Source organism: Lacerta agilis, chromosome 12, assembly GCF_009819535.1.
Source record: "Lacerta agilis isolate rLacAgi1 chromosome 12, rLacAgi1.pri, whole genome shotgun sequence".
Classification (NCBI taxonomy): Eukaryota; Metazoa; Chordata; class Lepidosauria; order Squamata; family Lacertidae; genus Lacerta; species Lacerta agilis.
Genome location: NC_046323.1, coordinates 5,643,134 through 5,659,375, shown reverse-complemented (window position 1 = coordinate 5,659,375; position 16,242 = coordinate 5,643,134). Strand labels below are relative to the sequence as shown.

The 16,242-nt window shown below is 44.3% G+C and overlaps 1 protein-coding gene across 1 annotated transcript in view; it reads right to left on the bottom strand.

The window, feature by feature from the left end:
* AOAH (acyloxyacyl hydrolase) overlaps positions 1-16,242 on the bottom strand; it is an 83,541-nt gene that overhangs the window by 66,249 nt on the left and 1,050 nt on the right. The window contains exon 2 of the mRNA XM_033165905.1: positions 5,247-5,342. Within this exon, the coding sequence (XP_033021796.1) occupies positions 5,247-5,342 (96 nt within the window). The remainder of the gene's footprint in view (positions 1-5,246; positions 5,343-16,242) is intronic.

The window sequence follows — 16,242 nt, the reverse complement described above, 5'->3', positions numbered from 1 at the left end:
TTCCAGAACTGGACACAGGACTCCAGATGTGGTCTGACAAAGGCAGAACAGAGCAGGACTATGACTTCCCTCGATCAGAGGACACTACACTTCCGTTGATACAACTTTCAGCACTGGCCAGTTGCAGGAAGCTTCCGAGGCAGCTTCTGTCAATCCAGAATGTCCTACTCAAAGGAGGATATTTGCGTGGTATGTCTTCAGTGCTCAGTTAGAGCAAATGGCAATTCCTATTTTCTCCAGATTGATGTTTGTTTTGATTTAGAGCTAAGGACCAGGTTTTCCCTGGGAAATGAGTAGAGCAAGTGGAAAACTACTCATACCTATGCTTTCTTGAAACGGGACAAGCGCAAATGTGGATGAGCCCTGGTCGGCTCATCCACAACAGATTTTTGTGTGGATAAATGGACTAAAGCTGTCCACTGGCTGACGATTTATTGGTTGACTATTTAGCTACCTTTAAACTGAGTGACCATGTAAACAATTGCATTTAAGTAGATTTGCAGTGAGAGCTGGACCATAAAGAAGGCTGATCGCCGAAGAATTGATGCTTTTGAATTATGGTGCTGGAGGAGACTCTTGAGAGTCCCATGGACTGCAAGAAGATCAAACCTATCCATTCTCAAAGAAATCAGCCCTGAGTGCTCACTAGAAGGACAGATCCTGAAGTTGAGGCTCCAGTACTTTGGCCACCTCATGAGAAGAGAAGACTCCCTAGAAAAGACCCTGATGTTGGGAAAGATGGAGGGCACAAGGAGAAGGGGACGACAGAGGATGAGATGGTTGGACAGTGTTCTCGAAGCTACTAACATGAGTTTGGCCAAACTGCGAGAGGCAGTGAAGGATAGGCGTGCCTGGTGTGCTCTGGTCCATGGGGTCACGAAGAGTCGGACACGACTGAACGACTGAACAACAACAACAAGATTTGCAGATTAGTAAGGCCTTTTCGTAGCTGCCTTTTCTGTTGAGATTTTGTTGCTGTCACTCATGTGAAAGACAGAAAGGTTATCTCTAAAATATTCTTTTCCCCCTGAGATCACACAGCGCAAAGACAAAATAATAATTAAAAACAAACGAAAGTGTGCTTCAATCTCATTCTTGGCCTCACTAATTAAAATTTGCCCCCACATTAAAAGCAGCACACTGAAACCAGGCTATATATCCACAAATGTATATATTTAAGCGCCCTTCAAACTCATTCATGGCCTCACCAATTAAAAATTGCCCCCACCATAAATCTTTAGTTGATTAACCTACTGATTACCAACTAAACCTTGCAGTTCCAATTGTAAGACACTCTAAAAATCAATGTTACCAGTAATTAGTTAATGAATATCACAGGTTATTTTTAAAGGAATCAAGGAAAGATAGGTACAGATGGGTTTAAACAGTCAGATGTACACCTCTCAGAGATTGGGGTAGCAGTATTTTGGATCAGTAAATATGCAAATACAGAAACAAGTACAAGTACAGTTGCTCAAAAAAAATCTACATTCTCAGTAGCTTTAAAAGGGCACGGTGAATGTTCTAGGTGCAAGGTAGCAAGATGTAAAAGAAGAAAATTAAGACGAAAAACATCTTTTAAAGAAAGAAAAGAATCATGTCCTACAATTTCTTTATGAAACTTCAAAGCACACAGCCGTTCCTTCTGATCCAAGGTGAGTCATCTGTATTTCAACCGAGCTTTTAGCCTATCTCATTGTCCTTCTTTATAAAGAAAACTCCTCTCTGTCCATTTTTCACATTATGGTTAATCTGCATAAGTTTAATTTGGCCAATTAAAATTTGGCCCTTGACTAACACCAGCTTTCTTGTTCTTATCATGCTCCTAGTATAAAGCTAAGGAGAAGGCGGGGAGAAAATGGGTTCCTTAAAGCACTGCTAGAAAGGTTTGCCAAAAAGGCAAGTTGTTAGAGATGTTCAATTCCCTAACATGCCCTCCAACAAAGAACAGGAGACGGAGAGCTGTGCAGTTATAATACACACACACATCCCTTAGCCATGCTCCTTCTCTTGCCACAACGTCTAGAAAGGAGACATAGAGTATCATCTGGCTGCAATAATTTTTTATGCGCAGAATTCTTATGGGCATAACAAATCCTGTTCATAAATATTCAAAAGGACTAACTGCCGCTCCTCAAAAACTATGATTGGCTTAGGAGATGTAGCAGGAAGAGAAGATTAGCATAAGAACGGAAGAACCACCAGTGAGATTCCTCTGGGAAGCTCATAAGCAGAACGTGATGGATCCGTCCCCTGAAGCTCTCCCCCAGCATCTGTCAAGGAGGTGTCCTGACATTTTCCCGTAACAGAAAATTGTCAGCGATAGAGCACATCCTCCATTCATTTGTCCAGTCCTTCTAAAAAGTTAGCTAAACTAGCGTCCATCCCCAAAGTGAGTACTTTGTAAAACATTGTTGCCTCTGATTATTTTTCTGCTGATGCTTTTTGTTACTCTTCTTTGGTGTGGGATATTTAAAGTGCAATCAAACCAACAATTCATGTATTGCTAGAAAGGCACATGGTAGGAGCAGAAGCTCAAAGAGTTTTCCTGTAAGTTTGATAGAGAGGACTCTGTGAGAGACACTCCCACTGTCCCCTAATCTGCCTGGGCACATCCTCTCTTTTTTGTCTCTTCCTCATCACTTCATCACTAGGCCAGATGATGATGATGATGATGATTATTATTATTTCAATTTATTTATTTATTGCATTATTTATGGCCATAGCACATAGTAAAAGACCAGGCAGTAGCCTGACACGATTATGCAGAGGATACAACAGATACAGTTAAAACAATTGGAAGTAAAATCATACAGGTTAAAACAAATAAAATAAAAAAGCACTAGTGGGCGTGACGACAGTGTCCATGTTGGGAATATACATTAGACTAGGGTTAAGGGAAGTTAGCCAAAAAGGTGGTCCTGGGCTTCAGGGCCTGTAGTATGTAGATGGCCACTCCACGTGAAACCAAGGGGTTGGCATCCGCCAGTAGATATTTCATGCGGTCATCGTCCCTGGCGATAGTCGGCGGGATTAGAGGGAGAAGCCTAGATCTTATTGAGGCATATAGTGGGCAATAGAGGAAGAAGTGAATAAAGTCCTCTATCTTTCCATTGTTGCATGGGCAGAGTCGAAGATTCAGAGGGGTATTGGAAAATACACCCTGTGGGAATGGCATGAAATCGAGCCAGTGTAAAGGCCCTTCTCAGCGTAGGATCCATCAGATCACTCAGATAGTGGGCCAGAGATCTAACTGCCTTCACACGAGGGAACATCGTGGAGAGTCTGGCCGCATTAGATAGTTCTTGATCAAGGGTATTATTATTATTATTATTATTATTATTATTATTATTATTCCAGGAAAGTTATCCTGGGTTCATGGTGAATAACACACTAAACACACACACATTTTCAGCATGCACCAATGTAGAATAGTTCATTTTCTCTGTGTTGTACCACTGCAGACAGCACATGTTTTAGAAACGCATATTGGAATGGACTGGGGCAACCAAAAAACCTTGCATATATAAAATTTTAATGTCAGGGATGTGTGCTCTAGCTTAGTCTTCTCCCTTGCACGATACTATTCTATGTATATAATACGTATTCTCCCAACAGGAACCACTGAAATAATCCTCTCCATCTACATCCTAAAGCTGTGGTTCTCCAAGGGTGTGGCACTCCACACTGGTGTGGCAAGAGAAGTTGGCAAACGTGGTAGGAAGGTTCAATGTATCTTCAAAGAAACATTTTAGTACAGAACAGTACAGTACAGTACAGTACAGTATCAAAATATGTTTTCATTTGCAGAACATGGATAGATATATTTTCAAATTGAGAGCAAAAGCATCAAGTGATGCTAAGGACAATCCTAGCTGTGATCCAGAATCACTGTTTGAACAGAGAGCAGGAGAAGACATATTTATAATTACCGTATTTTTCGCTCCATAGGGTGCACCGGACCATAGGGTGCATCTTGTTTTTTAGAGGAGGAAACAAGAAAAAAAATATTTTTTCTGGTTTTCCTCCCCTAAAAGCCCTGTTTTTTTGAGGATCAGCTCAAAGTTCTGCAGCTTTTTTTTGCAAAGGGAAAAGCCCTGTTTTTTTGAGGATCAGCTCAGATTTGTGCAGCTTTTTGCATAGGGAAAAGCCCTGTTTTTTTGAGGATCAGCTCAAAGTTTTGCAGCTTTTTTGCAAAGGGAAAAGCCCTGTTTTTTTGAGGATCAGCTCAGATTTGTGCAGCTTTTTGCAAAGGGGGAAAAGCAAAGCTCCTTTTGCAAAGGGGGAAAAGCAAAGAGGAAAAGCCCCATTTTTATGGGCTTCAACTCACATTTCTGCAGCTTCTTAAGGAAAGGGAGCTGTTTCTATAGTTTCCAGACAGATAAACTATGTCACATGTTGCTGGGGAAGCAAACAGCCTCCCTCTGCAGCACATTCAACAATGGAGGCCTGGGCAAGGGGGCGGGGCTGAAAGGGAGCCGAGGACTCTTATCTCTCTCCCGATCTCTTGCTGATCAGCTGCTGAGCGGGGTCCTTTCAACGCCCTCTTTTCTCTTTGTAAAATAAAAAGCACAATCTGCTTTTGGCCCCTGGGCAATTCGGCTCCAGGGACCACCATTCGCTCCATAAGACGCACAGATACTTCCCCTTATTTTCAGGAGGGAAAAAGAGTGTCTTATGGAGCGAAAAATACAGTATATTTTGGGAGCCATTCATGTTCTTTTTAGCTGCATTCTTTTATACTTTCTGGATGCCCCATTATTGGTATTCTAAAGCAGTTGTGTTCTATGTTATAAATCAAGCACTGCTATGAGTTGTTTGTTTTTGTTTTCCAATGCATTTCTTTTAAAAAAAGAAAGAAAGAAAGAAAGAAAGAAAGAAAGAAAGAAAGAAAGAAATCAGTGCGGCACGAGCAAATGTTTATTCTGAAAGTGTGGCCCAGAGGGGAAAAAATGAGAACCACTGGCCTAAAGGAATACAGAGAAAGAACCACATTTCTACTGATTACATATGATAGCCCTCTTTCTGAATCACTAGTGCTGTTCTTACTCCCTTAAACAAGATAAACACTGAAATGCTGTCAAATTAAAGGAAGTAAAAATAGGTCCCATGTATAACGCTTTGATAGCCTTCAGTTGCATTAAGCCAAGTTGCGACTAAGAATAGCAGTGCAACATTTACAGTCATAAGTGTGAATTCATAATAATCACTGAACAGACCAACATATGGCGCATTGCTTTTTTTACCAGGTAAGTAGCTACAGAGCCTCTCCAGAGCTTCTTTCGCCGTAGAATTGTGAACTTGAGCAAGCTGTTCTATTACGGACACCACAAGGACACATCCTGCAAAGGCAAGGAGAAAGAAAGATTCGTGTTACTCATATTGGTTTTAAAATTAAAAAGTTCTTCTTCTTCTTTTTTTTTTTTTGCTGAGGGAGAAAATTCAGGTCATCCGAACATTATTTATTAAAGTGTGCTTTGTAAGCTTTCTCTAGCAAACTCCCATGTCCTAGTCGGGAGACAGTCAGTCAAGTGAAGTCCATTCCTTTCAGCAGCAATATTTCCCTGTTTATAAACCAGTGCTCATGCTAACTGTGTTTCTCCCCACAAACCAGTTACCGCAACCATGATTTGAAGTGCATTTGTAACCTAGACTGTCAGGAGTCTTGTATTATGCGATTACTATTCATACTATGGGTTTGAGAAGTGGGGAAGCAAGGAGCTACTGTTATGTACTGAAGTTCTCACCCTAGGCCACTAGGGGTGCTGTGTATATAGTTTCAACTCTGCCCACCGTGACTGCAGTTCTCACTCAGATCCACGTGCAAATGAAGGATTGAGAGTGCCATTCGCGGATTGGGTAGCTAGAGAGAGTTGTCACTGTTGCATGTTACTGAGTACTATATAAGCAGGCTAGCTGAGCCCTTCAGTCCAGTTCTGTTCCAGCCTGAGAATAAAGAGAGCTGCTTGGAGAATCACTGTGTCGTCTGCTATGTCCACCCACTACTTAATACTACAGAAAACAGTCATCTGTTATGGATTCTTTACTATACTGAGAGATCCAAAGTAGGAAGTAAGAAGAGGAAGTTCCCTCTGTACAGTAGAGATAGCAAACCTGAGCGACCAGGCACAGGGTTCAAACTTGGGTCCCCAGCTGTTGTTGGACTACAACTTCCACAATCCCTGACCACTGGCCCTGCTAGGACCAGCTGAAGTCCAACAAAAGCTGGGGACACTGGACCAGAAATTCCTAATCCCTGATGAACAGTAAAAAAAAAAAAAAAAAAAACCAAAGCAGAGTAACCCAACACACTCAATGGCAGGAAAATACCAAGGAGCTAAGCTTGAAAGGAAGAGATTATAAATTCAAAACCATGGGTAGGCAAACTAAGGCCCGGGGGCTGGATCCGGCCCAATTGCCTTCTAAATCTGGCCTGCAGACGGTCTAAGAATCAGCGTGTTTTTACATGTCTGCTTTTATTTAAAATGCATCTCTGGGTTATTTGTGGGGCATAGAAATTGGTTCATTATTATTTTTTTCAAAATATAGTCTGGCCCCCCACGAGGTCTGAGGGACAGTGGACAGGCCCCCTGCTCAAAAGGTTCGCTGGCCCCTGATCAAAACCTTCTCCAAACCATTTGCAACATAATGAGGTTAACTGGTAAAACATAAGCTGCTAGATAGCAGAATGTTGCAAGTAGAAGAGAAGAAGAGTTTGGATTTGATATCCCGCTTTTCACTACCCGAAGGAGTCTCAAAGCGCCTAACATTCTCCTTTCCCTTCCTCCCCCACAACAAACACTCTGTGAGGTGAGTGGGGCTGAGAGACTTCAGAGAAGTGTGACTAGCCCAAGGTCACCCAGCAGCTGCATGTGGAAGAGTGGGGAAGAGAACCCGGTTCACCAGATTACGAGTCTGCCGCTCTTGCAAAACCCTAGATCTAAGCCAACTAGCTGGTAAAGTGTATAGCAGATTTCTCAATTAGGATTTGGTGACTAGGGATTGCCCTGTGGTCGGATGAAAAATAGGTCAGGACTCCTAGTTGTGCAGAAGAGGGAATCTTAGCAGGGGTGCAGCTTATTAGGTGTAGCTGCTGAAATTACCCCCTTTGCACAACTGATAAAGGGACAGAAAGCCCTGAGCTCTTTTGCATCTTCTCACCCTGTTGTCCTGCAGCCTAGGTGGTGCCTCTGCCTTGCAGCGCTTAATCAGTTGGGTTTCTAGGGAAGGCAGAGTGCCTGATAGCACAGGAGCAAAAGCACCGAGCCCTGACTGCTAGATGACCTTGTGCAATGCCACCGTATTACACTAACTCGGGAGCACAGTTTAATCCCTGCTAATCCCATCGTGAACCAATCAGGAACTGTGGCTATTGGCTTCCAAGAAAGCCGGGGTTTGGAAGACAACTTTGCATCATGTTTCTGCAGATGCCGATATCTCGTAAGACATATCAATGCTTTCATGGGTGGTGCAAGTCCAACGGACAAGACGGTGTTATTGCAAACAGCAGCAAGAGGGTGCGCCTGTGTCGCAACACCTCCGCTCGCAGTCTCCAGTGCAGCATCCTGAATGCGGGCCTCTGTCTCATCCTTCCCGTATTTCAAATTCAGTAGTAAATCGGCCAGGGCACTCTGAACCCTCTGCAAAATGCATGCCTAGACTCCGATATGTGATAGACTAATCAAGGGCTAATTCACACGGGCATGTTCAGCTCTTGACGACTGCCAACACAGATCCAACTATCACATTCTCTCACATCGCATCTCATGTAATGCTTTCCGAAGGCATCAAGGGTACCAGAATAATGTGCAGAGATCATAGCAGTACACTGGATTTTGGATTATTTAGGAGCAGGGATTTCCCCCCCCCCCAAAAAAAGAAATCCATGTCACTGTACCCATGAGTTATTAATGCAGAGCACCATTATAAGGTGAAATATAAACTGCTGTTTAGAAATTGTAGCTGCTCAGTGCACACTTCCACACTAATATTAATCGGTTAACCAGGTAGGAGCATCCTGGCTTTTAATAGTATTAATACTTTTAATAGGACACATATTGTAGTTATACTACCTATACCCAAAATATTAACAATCACAGTATTTCATAGGAATTTGACTTGTTGGACTAAATATTAACATTGTTCTTTAGATTTTAAGGAAAATACCACCTGTCTTTCAAGACCTAAGGAAAATCTTTTCTGCTGGTGTCACATTGTCAAGATGTTTTATTCTTTCGCTTTAAATATTGATTTCAAATATGAAATTGACCAAGTTTGCAATCTAGGAGTAAGTCCCACTGAACACAATAGTATTTGCTTTCGAATTGTCACATCTCAGATTGTATTGTAAATGTATTAGCTGCAGCAAATTGTTAAGGTCAGTTCACTTTCCCACTGTATGTAAGACACACCTTGCCTTGAGCAAAATTAGCTGAGTGCTACTCTTCTCCAGGAAGTAGGACATGATTTAACCAGAGTAAGGTAAAGGACCCCTGGTTGGTTAAGTCCAGTCAAAGCCGACTATGGGGTTGTGGCGCTCATCTCGCTTTCAGGCCGAGGGAGCTGGTGTTGGTCCACAGACAGCTTTCCGGGTCATGTGGCCAGCAGGACTAAACTGCTTCTGGCACAACAGGACACCGTGACGGATGCCAGAGCTCACAGAAATGCCATTTACCTTCCCGCCGGAGTGGTACCTATTTATCTACTTGCACTGGTGTGCTTTCGAACTGCTAGGTTGGCAGGATCTGGGACAGAGCAACGGGAGCTCTGTCGCACAGATTCGAACTGCCGACCTTCTGATCGGAAAGCCCAAGAGGCTCAGTGGTTTAGACCACAACGCCACCTGCAACCAGAGTAAGAACTTCTAAGTCCCATTGATTTAAATGAGACAGTGAAGCACAGATATCTTTCTCTTTCCAATGATCCTGGTGGAAGCCAGTAGTGACCAGGAGTGTGATTCAGAAGCTAAAGTGTTCCCATCTAAGGAGCTAGACCAAGTTCCTAGCTCTGAGCTGGATATTGGTGAACAGGGTCCCCCTAATCCTAGGACTGGCTGAACCAGATGCCACAGTGCTGTGACCATCATAGGTGCCTTCTCATGGCCTGAGGAACCCAAAGCAAAGGAAACACACCAGGTGGGAGGTCTTGGGAAGAGGTCTCAAAAAAGGTGCAGAGCATAGGAGGCACGGGTGCAAAAGGCCTCAATTCACTTCCAACTTAACAGAGCCAATTACTCACTAGGAGCTCATCACAGCGCTGTGACAACCAACCTGCCTTGCCCTAACCAAGGTCTCTTCTGCTGGGCAAGAACAGGGCACTCTCATCCCTTCAAATGAATGGGATGCAAAACTATTCCATCACGGACGGACTCTCCTTCATAATCTCAAAACTTTGGAATTGTACATAACTTTTTTTAAAAGCAACATTTAAGAGATTGACTTCTTGGTAGCACTTGACAATGACTTTCTCTCCTTGACAGGATGAAGGAGCATTTTTATTTCAAGAAGTGTCTCGGTATTACAACGTCTATCATCCCTTCGCAGCCAGACCTGAGCATTAATAAACCTGCCTGTCTCTTTTCAGATATAGTTTGTTCCACCTGCATTTAATTTATGAGGGGGATCAGAGCATACTATACTCGTACTGTTCAACAGCAATAATCTAAAAATTCACATTTCAAGAGACTGCTTTCCTATCATACTAAAAAAGAGAGAATGTGTTTAATAATAAAATGACATTTCTAATAGACTAGAGGGAGTTTAGATGGCAGGAAATCACATCTCAGCTAATAAAGTCGGAGCGAGAGTTTGCTGGCCATGAACCCCCTGGCAAGCTGAACAGACTGTTGAAATTAATCTACTTCTGCAGCAAACATACAAAGGATATTCTAATTAGAATGGTATCAATGGCTGCAGATAAAAGGCCAGCACAAAAGAGTTCCTTTTTTTAGAATACAGATTTTAAATGCGGGAAAAGCAGCCAACTTCGTTATTATAGTTACATGGGTTTAGTTGCATTGTGCATGATCCTGCTCACATTAATTTAACCAGATGGGAATATGACTTAACATTCTATTTTATTGTTAATATAGAAAATGTGGATTTAAGACAATAGCAAATGCCTGCATGGCACTTTCCCCTTTACGATTCAGGTTGCAGTACTATGTGCCCTTGAAGCCAGTGAAAAGTGCACATATCTGTCTGACAAAGAAAAAAATTTCCTGGTACATCAGGCTAAAGGCTGATGGGAGATTCTTCTCTTGGCATACTGCAGCACACAGCAGAAAGCCTGCCCAGTTGGTCTCTAAGTAGTGCTGGCTTAATTCAGAATTACAGTACTGGTTGGTTCCAATCTACATACACGTTGAGTCAGCTGCGCAGACCTGGCTCGGGGCTTATTGGCCTCATCCATGACAGCAGTGACTATTCTTAAGTAAAAATAAATAAAATAAAATAAATCCAACTTTTAACTGAAGATAAGAATCCAGTGGCTCCAGAATTCAGTTACAGATTCCGAAGTTTTAAATCTCCCAGAAGTTTGAAAGATGTTGTGAGAATAATGTCCTGAAGTCCTGAAGGCTGGCAGGTCCACTGACCTGATCCAAACATCTCTTATTGATGTGGGTGTGGGTGATTATGGGCAACAGAACACAGGGGCAAACCCTTCTTTTTACGTTTTAACAGAGCAATCTGAAAATTAGGAAACTGCCTATTGTGAGCCCTGTGCCGATTTGGCAGGAAGCTGGTTGCTGGGCATCTGGGGAGCACTGCGCAAGAGACTACTTGGCTAAGCGCTGACATTATGATACCAGGTTACTGAGAGGTGGGTTGTCCTGCCCACCTTGCAGAACTGGCCCTAGGGCCATGGGGGAAAATAAGGTCCTGGCCCATTGGTCCAAAAAGGTCCCCCACCGTGGGATCTATACTGACTGGCAGGTGTTCTTTAGGGATCCTGCTCAACCTGGAGATGCTGAAGATTGAACATGGGATCTCCTGCATTCATTGCCAGTGAGCCATGACCCTTCCCGCAAGGGAACTCTACGTACAGGTTTGATCTGCAGGCTTGTTCCTGTGCACCTCCATCACAGAGGCTTCCACAAAAGCAAGGGGGGGGGGGTTTGAAATGCCTCCCCCAGGTATCAACTGTGGAATGTAAAACGCAGGAGCAGTGAAACACAACATTGCTAGATTGGAAATAGAAGGGGAACTCTAGGCCAGCCAGTCGGAACTTGCTGTTTCTCCTGGGCTGGGCTGGACTTCCTCTGTGTAACTAAAGATGGGTGTGGTCTCACCTGGGCAGGTTAACACAAAACCACAGGGATCTTCCTCTTTTGGACGACGCTCTCAAACAAGCTGTATTGCTAAGATGTTCTCTTGGCTTCCAGCTTGCCAAGCTTGCCAGTGTTCCGGCACTGTGGCAGCTGCCGAGGGTCAGGGAACCAGAACAGCAGGAAGCCATTAAGAGTGAGGGAACTACAAGGAGGAAGCTTCTAATGAAAGGCACAAGGGACCTTTGCTGAACAGGACTTATCTCTGAGTAAACATTACAGAAGGGCCTCAGCAATGGGTCTGATTCAGTACAAGAGAGGAGCTGTTTTCCCTGATGGAACAGTCTCCTGAGTATATGTAACTTTTACTAAGTTTAAGTCTGCCTTCTGGGATCCTTTTGTGAACAGATGATTTCTCGTGAGTAAACTCTTTTTATGCTTTTATGGACGACTGTGTAATGTCTTATTTTGAGAGGGATTAATGGGGAAAATACCAGGACATTTATTACAGAGGTGTTAACAAACCTGAGCAAGCTTTCCGCTCTGTGTGTGTGTGTGTGTGTGTGTGTTTAAAAGGGGAATGAGAACTCTGCTAATTTCTGGGACTTGAAAACACAAGTTGGAATAGGATATCTTAAACAATATATCCTATCCTGCATGCCAAAACATTCCCACATCAACACTGCTTCCTGAGCTTCTCTGGCATTGCAGGGTCCCAGCTTTAGGACAGTCTAGTGTGACAGTTACTGTTGATGGGTTTGCTTCCAAAGCCCCGTATGCAAAACAAGCAGGGCCGTCTCGTCATAGGGGCTGGGTGGCGCGGTGCACCAGGGCGCCAGGCCCCCCAGGGGCGCCCCCGCGAGCCCGCCGGCATACCAGGCGCCCCCTCCCCAACCCGCGCCCGCACCATGGGCAGGTGGGCGGACGGGCGCTCGCGCGCCGGCAGGCGAGCTGCAAGCCAGCTGCCCTCCGGAGCCCCAGCTGGAGCGCTGGGAAGGGCGCACAAAGCCCCGCGCCGCTCCAGCGCCACGCCCCTCATCCCCCGCTCGCCCACCTCCCTCCCGCGCTGGCCACCCCTCGGGGGGTGAGGGGCGTGGCGCTGGAGCGGCGCGGGGCTTTGCGCGCCCTTCCCAGCGCTCCAGCTGGGGCTCCGGAGGGCGGGCGGCTTGCAGCACCACGCCCCTCATCTCCCGCTCACCCACCCCCACCTCCCGAGGGGCGGCCAGCGCGGGAGGGAGGTGGGCGGAGAGGCAGCCCACCAGGGGCGCCGAGGGATCGCCGCGCCAGGGTGGCTGATCCCTTTAAGACGGCCCTGAAAACAAGCATGCTGTAGCCCATGCACAAGGTCTCCCAGGAGCACCCCCCACATATAAACAAGCAGCAAAGGTCTGCTTTGTAATATGATAGCTTGCATCTCCTATCTGCCTTCCAGGGGAATGAGCTATCCTAGTTATTTAAACACTGACAGAGCTGCATGCAATCAAATGTGGTTCAAAATTCAATGGAAAATAAGGGCAGATGTAACAAAGCCCATTGCCTCCTGACTGTGGGGAAAATAATGGTTTTTATAAAAACGAATTACCTGTTTTCAAAAGCTTCGCATCGTTATGGAAACAGAACAAATAGTTTATTTTGCTTGTCTTCTTTGGATTTGAAATCCCAGACCTGCCGCTAGCCTCTGTGCAACTAAAGCTGTAGGAAATACAAATTTGAATGAAGCAGCTGAGTTTGTACTGCTTTCCTCCGTGAAACAGAACCTCTAGATTCAAAATGGTTTGAGAAGCACAGCAAGAACCAACTCCCACTAGTCTAGCACAGCCCTGTGGAAATCCTGCAAGGCAAGCGTCCATCTGTAGAAAATAAGCCTCGCTATCACTTGTAATACTCAACACATTTCTGGATTGTTCCTCATTAGGGGAAAAATTATCCCCAAATGGCAGTGGGGGGAGGTGCCCAAATCACTGTAGGGAAAATTGTCCCCCCCCCCCAAGTACTGAGGATATAAGTAATATTGGTCAATAGCGGCAATGGGCTATTTCTGTAGGTATTGCAACAGGTGACTTGCATTTCAGTTACCATTAAATGGGAAATGGCACCTCAAATGTCAACATTTTGAAAACCTTTACTGTATATTTGGGAAACTTCCTGCAGTTAGAGAACACTTTTTCATCACCCTTTTTTTTGCTAAGCAGACCATGCACTGTGGTATTGCAACTCCCAGTTCATGTGTTCTTCAAGCCAGTTGTACATGGGGGCTGTAACTGTGTTCTGCAACAGGTGGGTAGCCGTGTTGGTCTGCCATAGTCGAAACAAAATAGAAAATTCTTTCCAGTAGCACCTTAGAGACCAACTGAGTTTGTTTTTGGTATGAGCTTTCGTGTGCATGCACACGAAAGCTCATACCAAGAACAAACTCAGTTGGTCTCTAAGGTGCTACTGGAAAGAATTTTCTATTTTGTGTTCTGCAACACACTCAATGCATGCCAGGGGAAGATCAGTTGTGGTCATCAAGCTGAACAGCCCCAGGATTTACAAAACCTGCCTTTGGGCACCTCTGCATATCAGAAAGCACAAGTAATTGGTGTGGGGGGGGGATAACCTTCTTAATACAATGACAGTGTAATGCACAACACACAAGAAGTGCAGATTGGGCCAGTTTAAATGTAACATTTGGGGAGAAATGGCAAACTGACTGTGAACGGCAAAGGAACCCCATTTGAACAAATGCAGGAGATCGGGTTTCGAACTGCAGCAACCTTCGGGATGGCATAGCTCAGGGGTCAGCGAACTTTTTCAGCAGGGGGCCGGTCCACTGTCCCTCAGACCTTGTGGGGGGCCGGACTATATTTTTTTTGGGGGGGGGTGAACTAATTCCTATGCCCCATAAATAACCCAGAGATGCATTTTAAACAAAAGCACACATTCTACTCATGTAAAAAACATGCTGATTCCCAGACTGTCTGTGAGCCAGATTTAGAAGGCGATTGGGCCGGCTCCGGCTCCTGGGCCTTAGTTTGCCTACCCATGGCATAGTAGGTCATTCCTTTCTGCTCCTCTTTTTCCTTCCTGCCTTTCCTGCCTCCATTATATGATTGTGGAAAAGGTACACGGCAGGAAAAGGAAGGAGGGAATATGGTAATATAATGCCCCATTCCCTCCTTCCTTTCCGAGGACTTCTTCAGCTTCCTTTTCCTATAAATTCAGAGTTCCCATGCAAAGCGCATGCCGTTTTGTGAATTTCCTCTGAGCATGACAGTATGCATTACTCTGCCCAATATTCAGTTACAAGTAGGTAGCCGTGTTGGTCTGCCATAGTCAAAACAAAATAAAAAATTCCTTCCAGTAGCACCTTAGAGACCAACTAAGTTTGTTCTTGGTATGAGCTTTCGTGTGCATGCACACTTCTTCAGATACATGCACACGAAAGCTCATACCAAGAACAAACTTAGTTGGTCTCTAAGGTGCTACTGGAAGGAATTTTTTTTTTCCTGCCCAAGACACACTGCATGCCTGTGATATTGCTTCATGCCACCCAAACTCCACAGCACTGCGAGATTCCGGGAGTTTCAGGTGTGCTGAACACACCAAGGTCTGTGTTTCCTTTGGGGAAATGAGCCACAGTGCTGCCTTTATGATACCTGCTTCATGATACCCTCCAAGTCTACAATGGAGGGGACCCCAGCACGACACTCCAGGAGGGCCTTGCCTTCTCCACAAGCACAGCATTTGATTCAAACAGGCACAAGCCCTTTTTATCGGCCTCCTGCACTTTGCTTGTCACATAGCCTCCTCTCCCTCAGCTTCTGGTCCACATTACTTCCATCCCTTCCCTAAGCTCTTGGCTTTATCTGTGGAGTCACAAGGTACCCCACCCCTTTGTTCCTGCCTCATGCTAACAGCCCATTACCCTCCAGGCTGCCACCTGAAAGGGGGATTAGTCTGAGTTGGTTACTTTTTAACTTATCACAGGAAGCACCAGCCTGCCTCTTTACACGTGCTGATTTCAGAGGATTTGGAAATGCCTAATACACAGGCCAAATACACACATGGGTCTGACATCCCATTCTAACACGCAACCTCTAATTAAATACCAACACTTACGAGTACAGGCATTTAGCACCCACAAACCTCTAACAATTTCTAGCATTTAATTATATGCAAAAACAACAACAACAACAACCCAAAACCTTGGCCCGAGAACATATTACACAATAACACTATTTGGAGCTTTTTGAGTATAAAGTACAAAAGGCTAGTGTAATGTGCAATTTTTCCAAGGACAATAACAGAGAATCTATTTCTCATTCCATCTGTAGTTTTAACAACAATGTAAACGCGGAGACCCTGACTTGACTGATGATAACTTCAGTACCCTACGACCTGTATGAACACTTGTTCCAGTTCTGCTATTTCTCCATTGTTTAGCATCCATTATCTCTTTGGCCGATTCCCTGTTTCCTCAATTTCCTGTCCACGTCACTTTGTCTCTCCCTTCCTTTCTTTTCACTGCCCTTCACCCTTGAAATGCAATCCAATCACTTTATTTCAGCTTTAAGCTCATATAAAACAAAACTAAGACAAACACACACACACAGTTAAATTTAAAAATCAATGACAATAAAAGCCTTAATAAAGATACAAAATTAAATATGGGAATTATAAGGAAATTTCACTTTCCAAACAGCAGTCCATTACGTCACTTATATGTCAGAACGGAGGTTAAAAATTTCGCCATTTGAAGAGTTACATACTGATCTGTATCTTGCAATAAGAAAGCAAGATAAGTGTCTGCCGGGTGCCCAGGCCATTTATGGAATAATGGTAACAATAAGTTCTTCCGAACAGCACACTATCAAGGACATATAAGCACTATGTGTTGAAGTGTTTCGATCGCTCTATTATCACAGGAACATAAAACCGAGACTTGACCCCTAGAAAATCTATGAAAAAGGGAGTTTGAAGGGGAAACATTAAAA